This window comes from Trachurus japonicus, chromosome 4, assembly GCF_045865225.1.
Source record: "Trachurus japonicus isolate A0001 chromosome 4, Traja_1.0".
NCBI lineage: Eukaryota > Metazoa > Chordata > Actinopteri > Carangiformes > Carangidae > Trachurus > Trachurus japonicus.
In genome coordinates this window covers 16,235,313-16,256,037 of record NC_140910.1, presented here as the reverse complement: position 1 = coordinate 16,256,037, position 20,725 = coordinate 16,235,313, and the positions used below count along the sequence as shown (strand labels likewise).

The 20,725-nt window shown below is 42.0% G+C and overlaps 1 protein-coding gene across 10 annotated transcripts; it reads left to right on the top strand.

Moving 5' to 3' along the window:
• Positions 1–1,309: 1,309 nt before the first annotated feature.
• On the top strand, positions 1,310–20,599 carry zfr2 (zinc finger RNA binding protein 2). Of its 10 annotated transcripts, XM_085774347.1 has the most exons (20): positions 1,310–1,386; positions 3,988–4,243; positions 4,469–4,586; positions 5,909–6,136; positions 6,369–6,703; positions 7,152–7,340; positions 7,600–7,831; positions 8,026–8,073; positions 8,104–8,231; positions 8,471–8,590; positions 9,502–9,647; positions 10,202–10,328; positions 10,441–10,649; positions 11,025–11,193; positions 12,521–12,695; positions 16,103–16,191; positions 17,409–17,504; positions 17,679–17,790; positions 18,279–18,376; positions 18,804–20,599. In XM_085774347.1, exons 1-20 carry the CDS (start codon positions 1,334–1,336, stop codon positions 18,978–18,980), a joined length of 3,105 nt encoding a protein of 1,034 aa, XP_085630473.1. In that variant the 5' UTR covers positions 1,310–1,333; the 3' UTR covers positions 18,981–20,599. The 10 variants fall into 10 exon arrangements, with proteins under 10 accessions (XP_085630473.1, XP_085630472.1, XP_085630470.1 ...); XM_085774346.1 differs by having other exon boundaries at positions 3,988–4,228; positions 4,472–4,586; positions 5,912–6,136; positions 8,026–8,231; XM_085774344.1 differs by having other exon boundaries at positions 3,988–4,228; positions 4,472–4,586; positions 8,026–8,231.
• Positions 20,600–20,725: the final 126 nt, after the last annotated feature.

The window sequence follows — 20,725 nt, the reverse complement described above, 5'->3', positions numbered from 1 at the left end:
TCATTCTTTATCTCATCCTCTTTCCCCACTTGTGGTTGGAGCATCTTTTCCCCTTCGCCTCAAAATCAGTTCAAATCCTCTCATCTGAATCCTGATCCCTCCATGGCAGCAGCTTATGCATCCCTACAGCCACTTGGAGTAAAATGTGTACCAGTCTCTGTGTCCCTTCACTCCATTAGATAACCCGACTGTGGCTTTCAGTGGTCCTCTATGTGGCTACTGTTCCCTGGCAACAGCATCTCTCTCCATCCAGAGCATCTCCCCTCCCTCTCTGTCTCCTCACCCCAGTCTCTCTTTCCCAACTCTCCCCACACACATGAATTATTCAAGCCTTTACTTCACTTGAACCATCACCCCTTCACAAGCGCTGGATAGGAAACCAACTTATTCTCCATGTTTTTTTATATCAGGTCTCTGTCTAATTTATTTTTTTGTGCATTCAGTCTAAATCGAAATGTTAATTTTATTCCACATATCCATGTTTTTATTTGAGCATTATTTTCTCATCTGTCTGGAGTTGTGTGCCCCTCCGGGGGTGCTCCCTTTTAAAAACCCAAGGTCATTTCCTCATCAGACATCTGTAAGATTTCGATTTGCAGGCAATTTATAGCCGCGCTGACAGCGCTGCTCAATGTGATGGTGTATTAAACTGTTTTTGCCAAATGTCTCGCTGCCTGGTGGTTTGGTTTACATTAGATTTCATCTCAATCGTCGGTGCAAGCGTGACTGACATTCGGCAGATACCGCAAGAGAGGATAATGGCGAAACGAGATGATTCACTTCGATCAACTTCCTGTTTCGCTTATTTATTTATTTATTTGTATTTTTTTTTAAATAGACCCCTTTAATTTTCAAAATATTTGTCTGTTTTTTGTCCATTAAGTTGTATACACAGGCCATAGATATATATGCATACACAAAATTTGAATTTAAAATGTATGTAGCCTAGCTAGCCTAATAATTCAATAACTGCTAGGCTACTGCTAGGCTACTATGACATGTAGCCTTGTTAATATTTAGCCAGTGTGTGATGTAGGATGTAGGCTAGCTTTGTCCCATCCTATGATTTGGGTGAACATGCGTAGCCTAGAGATAGAGAGAGAGAGAGAGAGAGAGAGAGAGAGAGAGAGAGAGAGAGAGAGAGAGAGAGAGAGAGAGAGAGAGAGAGAGAGAGAGACTGACTGTTGTTACGCAGTTCCGGTGTGTGTGTCTGTGTGCTGCGCCGCCGCCGCTGACTCGGGGGGTGAACCATCTTGTGGGTCGCCGCCACTCTCTGCTCCGGTGCTGTCTGTCTGCTGCCACTCTCTCTCTCTACTGTGCTGGAGATGCCAAGATGGCTGCAAGCAATTACTTCGGCTTCGCACATGGTGCCGGTCCACAGTACAGGTAATTGAAGCGGCGCCGGCCGGTGTCATCGTGTCTGCGGGGCCGCGGCCGGCGGTGGCGGTCGTGTGCGGGCCGAGACACGGCCGGGGTCGGAGCCTGGGTGCGCGGAGAGCCGCCGCTAGCTTTGTTAGCTCCGCGTTAGCGCCGAGCCGAGGTCCGCTGCAGGCCGGTGCTTCACGACACGCTGCCTGACATTAGGTGAACCAACCCCCGGGCGGTCGTTTGAGCTCGGACGGCTGCGGCCGCCGGTCCAAGTGTTTACCACGTCGTTTACTGTAATAGCACAGCCCGAAATAGTGAGTGTCAGGCGGCTGGTGCGGCTGCAGCGGGGCTGGCTGCAGCGGTGACGGGTGAGGTTTTGGCCGGCGTTTAGGATTAAGAGGACTAACCCTGGTCCGGCACCACTGAAGGTGCTGTGTCTCACAAACACAGTGTTTGCTGTATAGGTGCATACAATAACAACGCGCTACTGCAAAGGAAGAAAGAAAAATAACTAGATTAATAAAGTTAATAACTGATCACAAGCAGCATGATGAGGTGGTGTTTGGCAAGTTAGTGAGAGAGATAAATCATCCAACCGGTGACTTTGACAGATCATTATAAATAAATAGCACATGTAATTATGACTCAGTCAGATATGAATGTTTCCCAACTTGCCTGCGGCAGGAGAAGACTGATTTCTCTGCACCACAGTCTAATGCTAGTAATCTAGGCTATACGTTTCTTTTCTGAGTTCATTCACCACCTCTTCTGGGGTTGGATCAATGTTTAAGACCAGTTTTAACCAAAGGTCTAATTTAGTTTTAAGTGCAGGATTACAGTAGTCAAAGAAGGTGAGCAGCGTGGATACAGTTTTACATCATTGCAGGCTATGTGTATAATCCTGCAAATTCTGCCTCACTTGAATGAATGTACATGATTGTATTGATGCTAAAAATCCTCAGTAATGCTTTATTATCACAAAGCAGGTCTGCTGATGAATTGCTATACTCACACCTACATGTATTACAGGGATAGTGACAATATTATAAACAATAAGGCAAAGTGTGAGGAGTATAGTGTCTATCAGGCCTCTCAGTTGTTTCTGCAGAACTTAAAATGTTTCTGGTGGCAGTTTTGGTAGTCAGACAAATAGGTCAACAGCCCAGTGTCTGACTAAACTTATTGATTACTTTTCCTGTTTATTTTTACTGGTGAGGTATTTGGGATTGTATCAGATACTACAATGTTACAGTATATTAGATCTTGGAAATGAAGCAAATGCTCAGACCGGTTCACAGTTTTTATGGATGAGCTATTAAGCTGCCAAGCTGACATTGCACAGACATGTCAACATATTTAATTGATGTTCATTCATCCGTTTCCTCTGTATATTTTACTGCTGAACTGTTTTGTGCATTGGATCAGGTGTCTTTTCAATAAGATAAACCACTGCTGTTATCTTAGAGCATGTGCGCTCTTTTATGACCCGAAGGTGACATTTTAATTTTAGCCCTCTCGTGTTCTTGTCCATCCTGACACTGAAAGCTTAATAAAGAAAAATGCTGATAGCATCACTCACTGATGTCGCTGCCAGAAACTGCTGTCTCCATCTTTGAAACATGACAAGACTGCTGCTGTGGCCGCTTATTTATTTATTTGTTTATTTTCATTTCTGCGTTGTTTTTTTTTGACAGAAGAGATTAGAGAGGTCACTATGTGGCTACTCATTCAGTTGCATTATACTGGTCACTGTAATCTCAGTTTTTTTTCCTCCACATTTAATCCATTTGAACTCTTAAACTGTGTGGTTGACATGTCGCATGTCCGTGCCCCTGCCCATTTCTCATCATGCCCGTTATTGATATATTTTTTTTAATAATGTGCATTTGAAGGAAGTCGTGTTGTCTCTGAAGCAGAGCTGAAATGATTATTAGTATTGAGTCATTGACTGATAGCGACTATTTTGAGTAATATCTGTGTTTCTGGCTATAGTATTACCTGTGCTGGCTGCTCAGTGGTGAAGATTTACATGACTTGTATGATATCAAAGTGAAGATCTATGGGTTTTCTGGTCGGAGAAATTGAGATATATTATTTACCATTTGGAGACAAATGCCAGATGTTTTGTTTGTTTTTTAGATTAAAATAATTGTTAGTTGTAGTTTTGAAAATGATTTGCTACACAAGCTGAATGATTAGAAGAAGCGGGCCAGGCCACTGTCCATGTGAGGTGCACTGTAGGATTGGGCATCAGCCTTGGTCGTGGTTTAAATAACTCAGCTATATCATCTAGCAGTTTGTTTTAGCACTTGGTATGAATGTATGTAACCTGATCACACATTGCCTTTTCTGTGCCCATCAAACAAGCAAGCATTAATATTTTGGGAAGATCACGTTCAACCCAGGCTCAGATAGATGATACTGTGAGCACACTCTTTGATAAAAGCTCAACAGCGCAGTTAAGACTGTGGAAATGTTTTTTAAAAAGCCTTAATTTAGTTTGAACGTTCTGCTTTTTTTTTTTTTCTTGTTCTAGTTCAGGGTTTCCCTCTGGATAAAGATTGTCGTGAATGCTTTTCTTGCTTCACTAAATTTCCCTCCCTCTCCCCCCTCCATCAGTACCCAGCCTCCTCCGGCCTACTCCCATCCCTCCACCGCCAGTTACAGCGTCCAGCAAGCTCCAGCTGTGGCTCATGCAGTGACTGCATCATACTCTCCAGCTCCAGTCCAGGCAGCTCGACCTGTGGCCTCGGCCCCCTACCCTGCTTATCAGAGCCACCAGGCCCCTCCAGACTACGCTTACAGGCAGCCAGACCCCCCCGCCCCGCCACAGCCCACCACCACCCCACAGACGTACCAGGTATACTCGGACACGGTCAGTCGATTTCTGCTTCTTTTATGATTTCTGCCGTTGTCTCCGTCTGATTGCATGACGTGGTCTTGTTGTTTGTTTTTAGTCGTATAATTTGACTTTTACAGCATTATTTAATGATTTTTTTCACAATGCCTGTGTAAAAGATGCTTTGATGTGTCTCTGTGCAGTTATGTACTTTAATATGCTGCTCTCCCATTGGATTAAATGTTCTCTCATAAACACCAGCAGGACAACTACAGCTACGGACGTCCTGCGTCTGTGACCACCTATGACAACAAACAATACTACCAGACGAGTATAGCCCCAGCTCAGAGGACCCCCACAGAGAATTACTACCAGACTGGTGAGTCAGTTTCTATTTATTATCATGTCCGTCTAAAGTTTTAGTCAGTTGTAAAGCTGGTTTCTAATTTAGTATTATTGCATACAGCACAAACAATATCACATCAATGTTTTGGCCTGATTTTAGCTGATTATTGGGATTTATTTAGTACAGAAATGAAAATTATATGTTGTGTCACCATTACATACTTTGTCCACTAGGGAGCACTGACACATGAATTTTTTAACTGAAAAATGTCTTTGTCACAGTTCATTTAAGTCCTCACACACTTGGTCGTTGCTTTCTCAAGAAGTCAGGTTTGACCGACGTCTAAACATATTTGTTCTAATCTATTCAAACACAGCCCATACTGATTTATTTCTGCTTCTTTTCTGCCATGACATGCATAAATAAGTCATAGTGACACTGCATAGAAGCATTTGTATATGTATCTCCATTTACCCTGTGCATATGATGTCGTCTTTGCTGTTTGTTAATTGTGTATGTGTAGGACTCTTTTACTGCAAACCAAATGTACCTACCTACCTACCACACAGTTGACTGTAATCTGTGAGTCGAAGATACAGTGAGCTGCAGCACTTGAGTTACATGAGCCAACAGAAACTATTGATTTTGGTTGATTTTGGCCTTCTCTTGTCACAGAAAGGAGTTACTGAAGTTCCCTTTACACTGTGGTTTAAGGTTGTTTGGGATGTAAGCTTTAACTGTCATGAGAAAAACCTCTTAAAAATCTGTGGTCCGCCGACAGCTGATCTGGAGCTTAAGCAACCAACAATGTGCTACAAGAAAATTCAGACTCTGTCAGAACTGTAGGAACAAATTGTGTCAGTGTGGCTGCTGCTGTGACCCACATCTACAAACCAAGCAGCAGTCAGACATGAAACGATGCAGAACACAGCAGCCTGGATTTGTGAGAGCACACAGGGAAGAAGACTGAGCCCAAAGGAGACAACAGGCTTTAAAGTCATTCTTGTCCGTGGCTTGTTATAGAGGAGAGTCCATATCAGTTTCACAAACAATTTTGTTGACTGTTATACACGGCTACTGCGTCAGGTCTAATTAACTGTAGAACATGACACACGAACCTCAGTCTGGCTTGGGGATTTGTCGGTCATCAGTCTTGGTATTATTTACTTTGCACTTGTGAAGGGTTATGACATATGTGAGATGTGTCAGCTGCCTATTTGCTACTGAAACGAGGATCCCTCTTGCCCCTGCCAAACACTTTGACAGGCAGTGCCCTGGTCCAGATCTCTTTTGCTCTCACCCTCCTCTGCACCTCCTCTTTACGCCCCCCGTCTCTCTGTCTGTCTCTCTATCAGTAGGAGTGAAGAGTGCGTACAGTCCGGCGCCCTCCACTGTGTACAGCCAGCCCCCCCCTCCTCAGAGGCAAGTGACAGCTTTGAAACCTCTGGCCCCCTCCAGCTCTGTGTCCACCAGCTACAACATTTACCCAGTGTCCACCAGTGTCCAACAGCCACCAACGCCCATTTCCTCCTACACACTCGGCTCCTCCTTTAGCTCCACCGTTGCAGCGACTTCCTACTCAGGTAAGATTAAATAAGACAATGGGATAAGATCCTGTATGACTTGTAGCATGCCGGACCAAAAGATGCTTGAAGCTTTACCAGTTTGGGGATTTTTTTTCTGTCCAGGATGCTACGCCTGGTTAAAATAAATTGCAGCCTTTTTATTTGTTTGCATGACTCAGTGTTCATATTAAGCCAAGATCTTGCATGCTTATCTCTAATAACTTTCCATCCTCTGCTCTCTCACCCTCAGGCATTAACTACTCCAGTTATGATTCAACCGGCTACACCTCCACATCCACCCCCTCCTATTACCAGCCGGCTCAGCAAACTCTCACCCAGCCGCAGCCTCCACCTCAGCAGCCACAGCAGCCGCAACAGACCCAGCCCCCCATCCAGCCGCCACCCAAGCAGCTGACGAGCTCATCGTGGAGCAACTCGGGGAGCAACATGGTGACGGCTCCGGCGGGAAACGCCTATAAAAAGCCGACGTTTCACCAGAACAAGCTGCAGAAGCCCAAAGGGCCTCCAAAGCAGCCACAGCTCCACTATTGTGACATTTGCAAGATCAGCTGTGCAGGCCCTCAGGTACACAACAAACACGACGTGGGGTCAAATTAAAGGACTAATGTGTAGAATTTAGTGTCATCTAGTGGTGACGTTGCAGATTGCAACCCGCTGAAAACCCCTCCCCACACGACCCTTTTACTTTGTAGACATGAGGGGCTCAGTCAGATCAAACAGAACATCTATTTTTATGAAAACGTAGTGATGATGATAACATTTCTCTCCTGCTTGAATCCGACATACTGGTCCGTCAAAAAAGATTTCATTTTTAGGGACCTTTAATGTAACAGCACCATAGGGTCATGCATGACAGCATACCAAAAAATACAAAATAGTAGAAGATAAAACATTTAATTTGAGATTGAAGGCCTACATAAGAAATATAATTTAAGAATATAATTTATAGACAAAATACGAATCAGATCAAAGATCACTTTTTTGACTATTTCTATTTGATTTACTGCACCAGACATACCGGGAGCACCTTGAAGGTCAGAAGCATAAGAAAAAGGAGGCAGCCCTGAAGTCTGGGGGACAGACAGGGACCAGCAACGGGCCCAGAGGGGTCCAGACTCAGCTACGCTGTGAATTATGTGACGTCTCCTGCACTGGAGTGGATGCCTACGCCGCCCATATCCGTGGAGCCAAACACCAGAAGGTTAGGAGGACAGCTGTGGTGCTTTTGTCTTTGTCTGTAGTCTCTCAGTGTTTGTTGTTATTGATTGGACTGTAGGCAGCTGGAGAAGAAAGTGACGTGTTTTTGTTGCTGGATGTGGCCGTGGTGTCCTCATGTGATGTTCCATGTCGGCTGCCAAGTCTTAGAACAAAACCTCCCTGAGGGATTTGGGATGGGATTAAGTATCAGCAGCCTTAAATGGTTGTATCTCCCTCTGTCTCTCTTTGTCAACCTTGGAAAGGTGGTGAAACTTCATACCAAGCTGGGCAAACCCATACCTTCCACTGAGCCGGTGTTGGTGAATTCTGCTCCAGTTGTCACAACCTCGACAGCTGGGAAACCTCCAGTCCCCGTTTCCACTCCTGCTCCAGTCTCAACTACTACGACATCCAAACAGGTGGCTGTAAACGCCACAGCTAAAACAGCGCCGCCGCCAGTCAAGAAACCAGCTCCTTCTAAAATAACTGTCATTTGTAAGTTGTTTGATTTATTATGTAGATGATTAGGACATTTTTAAGTCACAGTTCCACTACAAATAATTAAGAGATAATGTTTAACCCATAGCAGAACTGCACAGGTCATACTAATAAATACTTATGAAATACTTATGAAACTTATTCATCAGCCTTTGCAGACAGTTTTCTTTAACATGTTGCCTGGCCCACAGCTAATAAGCCTGCCAGCACTCCAGCAGTGACAGCAGCAGCAGCAGCAGCAGCAGCAGCAGCAGCAGCAGCAGCAGCAGTGGTTGCCAAGGTGGAGGCGCCCATCCTGCAGTCAGTTCAGAAGACGGAGCCTCAGAGTGACGACGAGGACGACAGAGCAGGAAGCCAGGGAGACATCCAACCGGTGGGACACGACTATGTAGAGGAGGTAGGCAGCTCAAAAGGAAAATGGTGTTCAGTATAAACCAATTTATATCAGAGTAAAGGTCTGTTACAGCTCAACAGACTCTGACTTTGAGTGTCTTTGTTGTAATCTCTTAAGTAACATCCGTTGCTAATGAATTATGTATCAAATTTGTAGCGTTACTCAATCATTTGTTAATAATTGAAGTGTTTGTCCTGCGTGGTCATGAATTCAATGAAATGAAACTGCTCTGTCTCTCTCAGGTTCGTAACGATGACGGCAAAGTGATTCGATTTCACTGTAAACTCTGCGAGTGCAGCTTCAATGACCCCAACGCTAAAGACATGCACCTGAAGGGAAGAAGGCACAGACTGCAGTACAAGGTTAAGACATCACTGAGTTGATTTTCTGACTGATTGACTGTCCAGAGAGAGATAACAAAAAAATATATCAAACAGTTGGTTGGCCCTGACCACAGCTTTTTAAAGACATTAGAATTGGTGCCATCTGTAGTTGAGATGAGAGATGCACTCAAGCCCACACACTTGGTCAAATCTCTTCCTCTTCTTTTGGTTGGAAAGCAACAAAACACACACAGTTCAGCCAACATTATCTGATAAGGAGCAAGGTCGTATGGAAGGACCAGTCTGACAGCAGTGTTTGGATACTTTGCTTGATCTCTGCAGCTTTGTTTGTAAACTCTGTAGCATCACCGTGACCAAATACATAATACAAACTTCTTCAATTACATTTGTTCCTGTGTAAATACAAAAAAGTGTTTTATTTTGCTATAAAGTGACATCATATTGTGATGGTCTGATAGCAGGTCTTAGATGCTGCAGAAAAAATATAGAATTATGTTAATTTGCTAATAGCGAACAATATTGTGACAGATTTTACCACTGAAGATCCTGCTTTTGACATGGCACAGGTCATATTGTGATCCCAATCATTGTTCGATTAGTTGTGCAGCCCTAAATATTGATCTTGGTATTAGTATTGATGCACAATATGAGCTATTGCAGAGACCTCCAAAAAGTTAGCTTCCTCATTCAGGAGCTGTGTCAGAACTCAACTTTGTTCTTTAAAGGTTGTCACCCTGCTGCTGTTTATTTATTTTAAAGGTCCACATTAATTTTTGAATACAAGCTCAGGATGGAGAGAGAAATGCTATTTTTCGTTGCGTCTGCAGTAGTGTTGGTCTGACATGATGAAATACAGGATCATGACCACAGGCTCATAACATTCACATTACGTTGCTCTTAGATTTGTTTTGTTCTTTGTGTCTCTGTAGAAGAAAGTGAACCCAGAGCTCCCTGTGGAGATCAAGCCCAGTAACAGAGCAAGGAAGCTGCAGGAGAGCAAGCTGAAGAAGCAGAAGCAGAAGGCGGTGCTGAAGAGACAGAGAGACGATGAGCAGCGCTGGCACATGGAGATGAGGTCAGACCTGTGGCCACAGATCTTAGTCAGAATCCCAAACTTGTTCCCTCTCTGACGTTAGATTTGTAAGTTTCCTTGGTCAGCACAGAATAACCTAAAAAGGAAAAGATGAGGAAGATGGATTCACACAGGTAATATTAGTAAAGGGGAAGTCCTTAAGTGCATCAGCTCAGCTGACTGTCAGGCTGATGCATGTATGTGTGGAAAAAAGGGATTTAATGTCCATCACGTTTTCTTGACTCTGACCTTGTTCAATCACCCAGTCTTTCTTGATTGTACAATGAAATACAGTTTCAATCATCAGCGGAAAGTGAATCATTGAATTACGTATACCATAAACATTGCATCACCAGAAAAAGGGCAATCACTTCAATCAATTCCCTATATGCACAATGACATTTTTGTTGTAGATAGTCCATTAAATCGTTTGGTACAAGTGTACATTTTCAAACTTCCGACCTCTAGTGCAGGACCTCAGTGCAGTATTACTAAAAAAAACATGATATGACACTCCTTTTAATGGATGATGTTAAAAATACCTGTCTCCACTGCAGGCGTTATGAGGAGGACATGTACTGGAGGAGGATGGAGGAGGAGCAGATGTACTGGGGAGAGCAGCGACGCAGAATGGCTCCTCCACCACTAATGAGCCGTCCCGGTATGCCAGTGCCTCCGTTACTGGTGAGTTGAAATTTCAGGTCTTTTGCTTGTTGTGTAGAATATACTGTATATATTTTTAAAACTTTACTTATCATGTCAAGTTTGATCACATGATTCTCCCGTGTCCTCTAAGACATGTGTGCGCCGGCCAGACTCACCCGATGATCGTCACATCATGGCCAAGCACTCCACCATTTACCCAGTGGAGGAGGAGCTGCAGGCCGTCCAGAGGATCGTCTCCCACTCTGAGAGAGCCCTGAAACTGGTGTCTGACTCCCTGCTGGAGAAGGAGGCACCAGCTGCTGTTGCCACTGAAGATACTGAAGGAGGAGATGAGAAAGGGTGAAGCGACCTTGAGCAGATATGTTTCTCTGGGCATGTTGGTTAAAACAAGCAACAAGTTACTTGAAGCCCAAAGGCACTTTAATTGTTTTGGTGAAAGAGTGACATCGAGATGCATGAATATCAAACAGATGGTGGTCTAGCAAAAAAAGGAAGTGATGCATACCTAAATGCATTGTGACTCTGTCTCTGTTTGAGATCCATCAAGTTGCTCCAAATGCAACTGCTTTAGCTGGCTGAGCACAGATCGGTTTAAACAAACAGAAAAGGGAACAAAAGAGTATCTGCTGAAGTTTTACCTCAACATCATGATATGTTTAAAAAACGTCTGCACAGCCAAGTTTTAATCTTGAACTCTCACTTTTTCTCTGACAGTGCTGAGAACTCAGCCCGGCTGCTGAAAGGTGTGATGAGGGTGGGCATCCTGGCCAAAGGCCTGCTGCTTCGTGGGGACAGAAACGTGGAGCTCATCCTGCTGACTGCTAAGAAACCCACCGTCTCTTTACTGAAGAACATCGCAAAGCAACTGCCCAAGGAGCTGGCGGTAAGAAAACCTCACACGTTAAACTAAAAGACAGTTCTTTTTAGAAAATGTTTTGTTCTTTCCATGCTGTGTGTGAGGTTGTGGGAGGGAGGGACTGTGGTTACTCAGGAATTCACAGCTCTTAACATATTCGTGGTTTAAGTTTCCTATTAAATTGTAATATTTTGTGCTTTGTGGGGTTGTAAAGAAGAAATGAAATCAAAATGTTTTCAAGAATATCATCTTGTCAGGTGCAGTGAAAAAGAGGAACACATTGTTTGTCATCCCCTGCCTTATGACTTGTGTCATAAGAGCAAAGTACTGTGGGACTGAAATGGGTTTTAAAGTTACGCAACAAATAGAATGAGAAGCAGAAGTTTTTAGTCCTAGTTCTTTTGTTTAGTAAATTATCAACCGAACGCCTTGATGTATTAATTGCATTATACTCCCACATAGACAGGACCAGAAAAAAGAGTCACTCTATGGTAGTTGGGTTTATCTCTTCTGCTAGAGTAGTCCATGTATCATTTGTGAACATGTACAATTGTCCTCGACAGCTGTGAAAAGGAGCTGTTTTTCCTTCACAAATGTATTGACGATTACAATTGTCAATGTTGCCACTTTGAGAATGAAATATACAGATTTGACTCTTGGTATTTCAGTTCTCTGTGGATTAATGATCCACATGTTTGCTGCTGCTGACGTCCCCCATGACTCAGCGAAGCTTGTTTTTAAGCACCATTCTGTCTGTTTTCCATTTATTGTTGTAAGAAGATTTCTAGGCTTCAACCCAAGGACGTTATGTCTCAGACAAAGTGTGTGGATTCAAGGTTTGGGAGGTTTTTTTCCATGTTCACAAATGACTGAACTGCCCCTTTTGCAGAAGAGAAAAACCCATGTGAATTTCCATTTAAGGCCCACAAAACAGAGGTTTGGTACTAAATGCAAGCTTGTGATGTGTTGTAATTCCTCACTCTTCCTCCCTCCTGCTTTAGCTGTAACGAGTGTTTCATTGAAGGTGCTTTTCACTGATCTTTAGATTTACTGCCTGGTTATGACACCTGAATCCTACAGAGTGAGATGGGGCTAGTTTTCATAATTTCCCCATTTTTCTCTCTTAAACGTAACTATTGCAAACACATTGTTGAGAAATGCTTTTCTTCTCGTCACTGACCCTGTTGGCATAAGGGAACTGTAATCTCAATAGCCTCAAGAGGAGAAAAAAAACAACCTCAGGGTTAAAAACCTAACCGTGTTACCCTGTAACTTTGCCGAACAAGGCCCTTGTTTCCCCCTACACCCCTCCTCCTCTGTAGTGAGTAATCCCAAGTGTCCTTTTAACCGGCAGACATTTTCTGAAGATCAGTATGAGGTGCAGGCTCAACCCGAGGAGGCGAACATCGTGATATTTTCAAGCAAGGAGCCCAAAATGCAGGTGACCATTTCTCTCACCTCGCCGCTGATGAGGGAGGACCCTGCTACTGAGAAGGACAAGCAGGCAGGAGGAAAAGCGGCTGAGAAAGGTTAGAGAAGCCAAAGCTTTCAGTACCAGACAACCAAATGCTAGCAATGTGTGTAATACACTACATATATATATATAAATATATATTATATAACCCTTTCTCCACCTTTTCACCCATTAGCAGCCTAAATTTTAGGCTGAAAACCTTAAATTACACAGAATGAGAGGTGGGACTGTAACTAAGCCCACATTTAAGATTTGTAAGATTTTTTTTTTCCCTTTAACCCCTAAAATAAGAATGAACTCACATATTCATTTGTCCCACTCTTTTCATTTTCCCCATTTTTGCAGTTACACTAGCTGCCAATTTCTTTCTTTTCCACAACATGGGAATCAAAAGCCGGGCTCTCCGACCTTTCTGTGCCACTCGGGTGTGTGTTTATTTTATGAACACATGCTCAGATAAAACCTTTGGAAAAACTATAATAGTTGACTGAAGTGATGGTCAGTGTTCAGATAATGCCCAGGGATGGAAATACTTCTAATGAGCAACCATTTTACCGATTAAATCTATCTATTATAGGCTGGAGAAAAACGTTTAGTTTCTTGTTTCGTTTTGGCAATGATTCCTAATGAGGGAATTTTGAGGTCCATTGACTTCCCATTCCCTCGTCTCATCCCTGCATCTTAGTGTGGCATTATCACTGATAAAGGTGCTGGAGTGTCATTTTATCGCCCCACAATGATCAGTACTGTTATAATTACAACAATAAAACAACTGTAGTGAATCCATTGTCCTTATTCCGCCCCATTCAACAGTGCAGGAATTTTCAAGATCATTGTGTTGCAAACACTCCTCCGCCTGCTCCAACAACTGTCAGCATTTTAATGTGTTTTTTCCCATTTGGAAAACATGGTAGAAATGTTTTCTGTGGCCGTTGTCTTTTACATTTTTTCAATTTTGTTTGGGTTTGTTGATCAGTGCCCGTAATTCTGTATCAGCAGACCTAGGCAAGCCAAAGGCTAATCTGAAGACCACACTTGTACACATACCACTAAGAATAGACAAGTTAAAGCAACCAGGTAGCCCATATTTATTAAGCTTTACAGAGTAGGAAAACCCTCTTGCTCACTGTCATAAGAGGGGCTCAGCTGCTGCTAAATGAAACATCCCAGCTCTAAGAGGCATGATAAATATGGGTCTTTGATTCTAAGTGGTATGGTAGTGTAGACTTCAAACAAGTGGCTTTGTTTTTGATATGCATTTCCCCTGTAAGAAAGCTATTGTCTTATGTTGTTTCTACAGTTATAGTGAACATGGAAGTGTGGAAAGCACCCAAAGCTGCCTTTGTGAAACATTACCCCATCTTAGTCGGCAGTAACCACACTGAATGTTTTGGGGGCGTGTCATTTGTCATTTTAGGTGGCAAGTCTTGTAATTGTCTCAGATCTGTCCACAAGTTTTTCATTATTTCATGAACATCCAGCACAGACCAATACACAACTTTGAATTCAAATTTATACTATATTTATATTTATACTCCATTTACCTCAGCTTTGTCACATTGTGTTGAATTGGTTTGACTTTACTGTAATTTATTTGCTTTTTTAAGTTAATGTTGCTTTAAAGGATAGGTGAGAAAAAAAAAGGTCAAATCCAGCCGGCTACAGTAGGTTACTCTTGCTGTAATTATTCCTGCTGTTCGTACTGGTCGTCAAGAGATCCTTTCCTAATGTGATTTCAGTGTAAGTGACAAAATCCACAGTCCTCGTTTTGTGCAGAAACACATTCAAAAGTTCATATGAAGCCAAAATGAGGCTTTGACAGTCTGGATTAGTCAAATGAGGTGGGTTTCAAACATTTTGTAGAGAAGTTCTTCTGTTTTATTCTTCAACTGGAACTCAACAAGTTAACGCAAGGAGGGAATTTTATGCTAAAGAAAACTGGCTAACTCTGCCTGCTGAAGCTTCAGATTAACTCAAGATGAACTTTTGAATGCATTTTTGCAGAGAACAAAGACTGTGTATTTTCTCCCCAATCACTTCCACTGAAAGCTGATGAAGAAGGGATCTTGTAAAGGCCAGTATTGTTTTGAAGACAAAACTGTGAACCTATCCTTTAAAATATAGAGGCATGGAGAGAGTGATGTTGCTCGCTCTTGTTGCCTTTATCTGCTTGATACGTCTTAATTTCAATATAGAGGCCAATGAAAAACATTTGGTCTAGAGCGACACAACAACTGGTCTCAACTTCAAAACTCAAATTTGGTGATCGTTCAACAGAGAGATGAAGATCCACTGTAACATGTCTCTGAAAGTTCCTCGTGCAAAGTAGGAGGACTGAATGCAAAAATAGAGGAAATCCAAAACAGACAGGGTAGGCATTTGGTAAAGGGAAATTCTGCCAGGCTTCATGGGAAAACTAATTTACATGGGGGTGTGGACATATGTTTGAAATTTCATCATAATAAATGAGGAAATATGTGTAGAGAGAAGGAACTAAATTAGCATGATGAACTAATTTGATGCACCTTCCTCGTAATAGAAAATGTGACTTGTGGCACCAGAAAGGTGAAACTGATAACATCGACTGGCTTTGTTCCATTTGACCTGGCTCACTCAGCTGTGACAGTGAGCAAACAGGCTCAGTAGCACAGCTGTGAAAAATGGAAAGTGGACTTACATAAAGTTATTAGTTCAACAAGTCCAAATGTGGAGAAAGATGTTCTCATTTTAAATCATTTTAAATCTGCATGGTTCAAACCAAATCTAGAAACACTTAAAATTACCTTTAAAAACAGAAATGAGACCACTAATTTCTCTGAATGACTTGGATTTCCTTCATTTTTGTACGTACTTATGACCCCCAAAAAACCACACTTGTATAATTTTTTTTCCCATTCAGACTATTTCTGTAAAACTTGAAGTTTAGTCTTCCTCTATTTAATGGTCAGATACTTGCCTTTGCCTTTTTTCACATCTTCCCCTCATTGTTTTTCTCACCAAACAAACTGAAACACACCAGAAAGTTTTCAAGGATTCGAGGAAAAGCCTGATCACATCAAATAAGCAGGAGCGTCCGTCCAGTGGCCTTTTTAAACATATGTATATTAAGGATGTCATGAGAATTTTTGGTACCAGTACCAATGAAATTTCCCAATTATTGTTACCAAATTTGATAGCATAGCAGAGCAAAAAACTAAAAACAAGAGACTGTGAGTGGTCATGTTTGTTGTAGCGTTGACATACTGGCTCGTCAGAATCACATCACCTGCACCTACGACGTCCCTATAGACAAACAGAGATTCAGATATCGGCACAGCCCTGGCACCGAAGCATCGGCTCTCATCAGGACATCCCTAATGCACATGAAAAGCAGCAACACTTACAATGAATTGCAGTCATCATGTAGGTTTTTTGCTTTAGTTTGACTGTAAGTCATGAGCCAGTGCATGTTATCTCCACCAGGTGTGGCTGAGAAGGATCCTCCCGATCTGCTGAATAAGAGGAAATGTCTGGAATACCTGGCTGCTCTCCGTCACGCCAAATGGTTTCAGGTAAATGCATCAAGAAGTCTGTGTGTGTGACACCAAGAGACGCTTACAAGTGTCATTTGACTTTGTTTTTATGACTTTCCTTCTACTCATACAAAAGGTTACTGGCATGAAATTGACCTTTAAAACAAGTTATTATGTTGGTTGTTATAACTGTTAATATCCTCTAACAAGTCAGTGTGTGTAAGTGTGAAAACCTAAATGAGCTGCTCTCACTTCCTCTTAAATGCTAAAAAAGATGGTGGGCTCTAGTGTTTGAGCAATATAAATAGTGTTGTCATCCACAGCAGACATTTTGTAGGTGTTTGTCTTTGTGGTTTAGAAAAAGAGTCATTGTGTTTTTTTCTCACGAGGAATTCAAGAGTATTTTTATTTTCCATTCAGGGTTGCTCATTCTGTCTTGTCTTATTTGGTCTGCTAAGCCTCCAGTCATATACTAGTATTTCATTGAGACTGTTCTTCTTCTAACTATAGAGGGGGTCTTAAAACAAAAAGCCTCTCATTATATTCTGAAAAGTTACCACTGCAGAATTAGTGATGTGTAATGAGAGAAATGTATCTTGTGAGACTTTCTCATTTTAAAGAGTTACTGTGAAACTTATTTATTAATGACACCTAAAAGGTGTAAATTACGGTTCACTGTGGGAGCAGATATTTCACACATTTACCACATCATCACACCCGTTGCCCTAGTTTCACTTTTACAGTCACCTCTGCCATATTGTTGGCATAGTAACAGTCATATTTCAATAGGTTAGAAAGTCTCAACAGATAGTAAATTGTTGTCAGCCAGAGTATAGACACTATAACTTCTTACGTGTAGGTATTTCCAGGAAATGTCCCACCAGGTTAGATTGGTCTCCCACAGTATTGTATGACAGAAACACAATGTCCTGTCGTCATAGGTGTATCCACAGGATTAGGGTTTGTCCCATTACCTTTGAGACTGTAGATGGTGAATGCATCTTATGTTCAGTAGCCATGCAGACTGCTTCATCCTCTTCTGTATCCCATTGTTTTGCTGTTTCATCCCTAAGAAAGGATAAATGATACAGTCCAGGGTCCAACAAGACCCAATCCTTGTTTTTCATCACGCTCATTCAACTGAGTTTAATCCACCGTGTTTTCGTACTACGCTGAAAATGTTTTGCATCACCATCAAGTCAAAAGATATTTTCTGTTGATTGTTCTTATTGATGTGTTTATTTTCATTTCTGAAGGCGCGTGCCAACGGGCTGCAGTCCTGTGTGATCATCATCCGGGTGCTGAGAGATTTATGTCAGAGGGTGCCGACCTGGGGGAAGATGCCCAGCTGGGTAGGTGGCTCCATCTGTCTCTTATGTTTTGACATTTAAATACTCTTTTAGTGAGCCTATCTGCTCTGTGTATGAGGGTAAATATTGTGAGCTCTGCACCTACCTTGAATCCCATGTGGGCGTCTTCCTTCAGCCTCAGTGTGTCTGTGTCTCTCTGTGTGTTTCTCCCTCTAGGCGATGGAGCTGCTGGTGGAGAAGGTGATCAGCAGTGCGACCGGCCCACTGAGCCCGGGGGAGGCCATGCGTCGAGTCCTGGAGTGCATCTCCACAGGCATCCTGCTGCCAGGTCAGACAAGAGGAACGAGACGTGAATATGCAGATTATTTAATCTGAGTCTTTTTTAAATAGACAATAAAGGTTTTTTACTCGGATTAAGATACAGTATGTAGGTGTTTCATTTTAGGTCTGTGACGGTGTAATGATAAGCAGTTCTAAATATAAACTGGAATGACGTGTGGTTTTAACAGTCATCCATTATTACTCACTACAGATCATCACACTACTTGGATGATTTGGTGGAAACTGCCTGCATGTTGAAAAAATACAGTAGACTTAACTATCACAACAACCCACCCAAAGCAATTTCTATGCAACTCAGACAAAGTTTCTATTTATATCAAGAGCTTTAGTGTGTCAAAGAGAAAGATTTCTCATGTCATTTTTTATAATCTGACCTTGAACTTTTGAAATGGGAATGGTTTACTATTAAATCTATCTATATCTACGTATATTCATCTGTTTTATTAATTTGTTTTCTCTTCCTCCCTGCCTCAGATGGACCAGGGTTGATGGACCCCTGCGAGAAGGAGCAGACAGATGCTCTGGAAAGCATGATGCCTCAAGCTAGAGAGGACATAACCGCCAGCGCACAGGTACCCACAGAGACGTGTTTACCACAGCCACCCAGTCTGATTGGCTTCAATATGTCAATTAACCTGTAACTCTTTATAATAACTCCAAACTTGTCATTTATGATGCATTTAACCTACATTGTTCCTCTCAATAGTTTGTTAATCATTTACTTACACTTTATAAATGATCTAATGAACCACTTACATCTTCTACATATCTAGTTTAATTACCATATTACTTACTTTTGAAATATTTCATGACATTTAAAACAGAAAACTTTAACTTTAATGATGAATGCCATTTTGTTGTCAATGGCCATGATTGAGGAAAGATGGTGAAATTCCAGTACACAGCTGGTAGCATATTATCTCTTCCTCAATTTGTCTCATAAAACAAAACTGCCTTAACACAACACGCACATCTCATTCCTGTTTTCTCTGGTTTCAGCATGCTCTGCGGCTGCTCGCTTTCCGTCAGATCCACAAGGTTCTGGGCATGGAGTCCCTGCCGGCGTCCAAGGCCAGCGCTCGCAACCGCAAACGTCGACGGGACGTCAGTGACACGGGGGAGGGAGAAGGGGAGGGCAAAAAAGACAAAAAGGAGGAGGAGGTGGAGAGCGCTTGACCTCTGCCTCCAGAGGCGTTTGCTAGTTTAGAGACTGGTAGAATGTCACAACTTAAAGAAATTTTCTTATCTTCAAAACAATCTTAACACGCAGCTACACACATATGAATATAACTGACTCTACATGTTACATGTCTGCCCTTGAATTAAGAGGAATAATAAATGTTGGAGGAGGAGGAGTAAGGCTGAAGTCTGAAAATCCTCCCCTGTTGTGATTTCCTGCAGATGTAGTGTATTTTAAAGTGTGCAGAGAAAATTGGCTCAGTTAAAAACCAATCATGAAAATAACTGATTGCATCATTCCATCTCATTATAATTGCACACTAACTACTGACCATTACTACCCATGTTTATTCACCATAGTTAAACCACCACTGTCACATACAGTTGTATTTTTCTTTTCTATGATATTCAAGCCTCCAGTAAATCATTAGCACCTTAAGCTTTATTTCCAGAGACTGAACTCTCCTGCTCTTCAGGCTAAGCTCAGTGTTTACCACCCGACTCTCGAGTCAGGGCGTCACTGAAGTAACAACATTGGTGCATGACGTGCACACTAAAACATGTCTTTCAGTCTATGTTACAAAAAGAAGATGAGTGTTTAAGTTGTTGAAAGTTTAAAACTGTGAGAAAGAGAGGGATCAGAGAAGACTGGTTTTGTTTAGGACATGCATTCACACAGTACGGTGATGTTCGTTGTGCTTAAGATGACACATCAGTAATAATTTATTGTGATGCTGTTGAGCAGACCTCTATGGCTCGTCGTTCCCTCTGAACTATCCTCTAAACTGCTGTCTACACATTCACCTGATACATTAGGAAAAGTTGCAGGAGATTTGACAAAATAGTTTTGAAATCAAACCAAAGGCCCCTCCAATTGCAGCTTAAACTGAAGACTGCTCGCCTAAAAAAAAAAGATTTAAAAGAAAAAAAAAGAAGCTTCCCCTTCAAAATACGTCATGAAGGTTTTATCAGACTCTGCTTTGTGCAACTTCCCCTGTGGGTTTTCTGTGGAGGTCACACTGGAGAGTGAATTTGTCTCAGATGAGGCCAGTCTTACCTTGCACAGTCTGTAGCATGCTGAGGGAATGAAGCACTTAAGAAATGACAATGTGACTGTATGCAACCATAATTTTATCATTTTAAATAATACGCTTAGTAATCTTTTTTTTTCTTCCAGGGCAGAAGAGAGAAGCTTTAGTCAGAAAAATAAGACTGAGTATCTACTGTAATGATCAAATGGTTATCGTCCTTTGACTTTTCTTCCTTGTGCCTGCATCATGTTGTGTTTTATTGAAGTCCGACTAAGGGGAACATGTTGTTTTTGTCAGGTTTAATGGTATTGATCTTATTTCACAAAGATGTAGGACTGGGAAGGGACCGTTGCACAACTCTTTGGCTTAAAAGTTGATGTGAGAGAAACAACTGTGCAGTTTTTAGTTTGATTTTCATTTACCAAGAGCATCCTATATAAGTATTGCTTATTATTTTATTTCTGAAGGATCTATTTTTTTGTATTGTTTAAACAGAAAGTGTGAACGTTGCTGTCCTATTATTTGAATGTCTTTGTAGTGTTGCCTAAAATTAAGGGGAGATAAAAATAAAACACTTTTAAGCCATTTTTGTCCACTGGGCTCTTTTGTGTCTTCTGTCTGTGGTTGGTCTTCATCCGATTACATGCTTTGTGCATTGTCACCTACAGCGTCACCTCTAGCGCCGCCTCGTTTAGTGAGAACTACATTTTA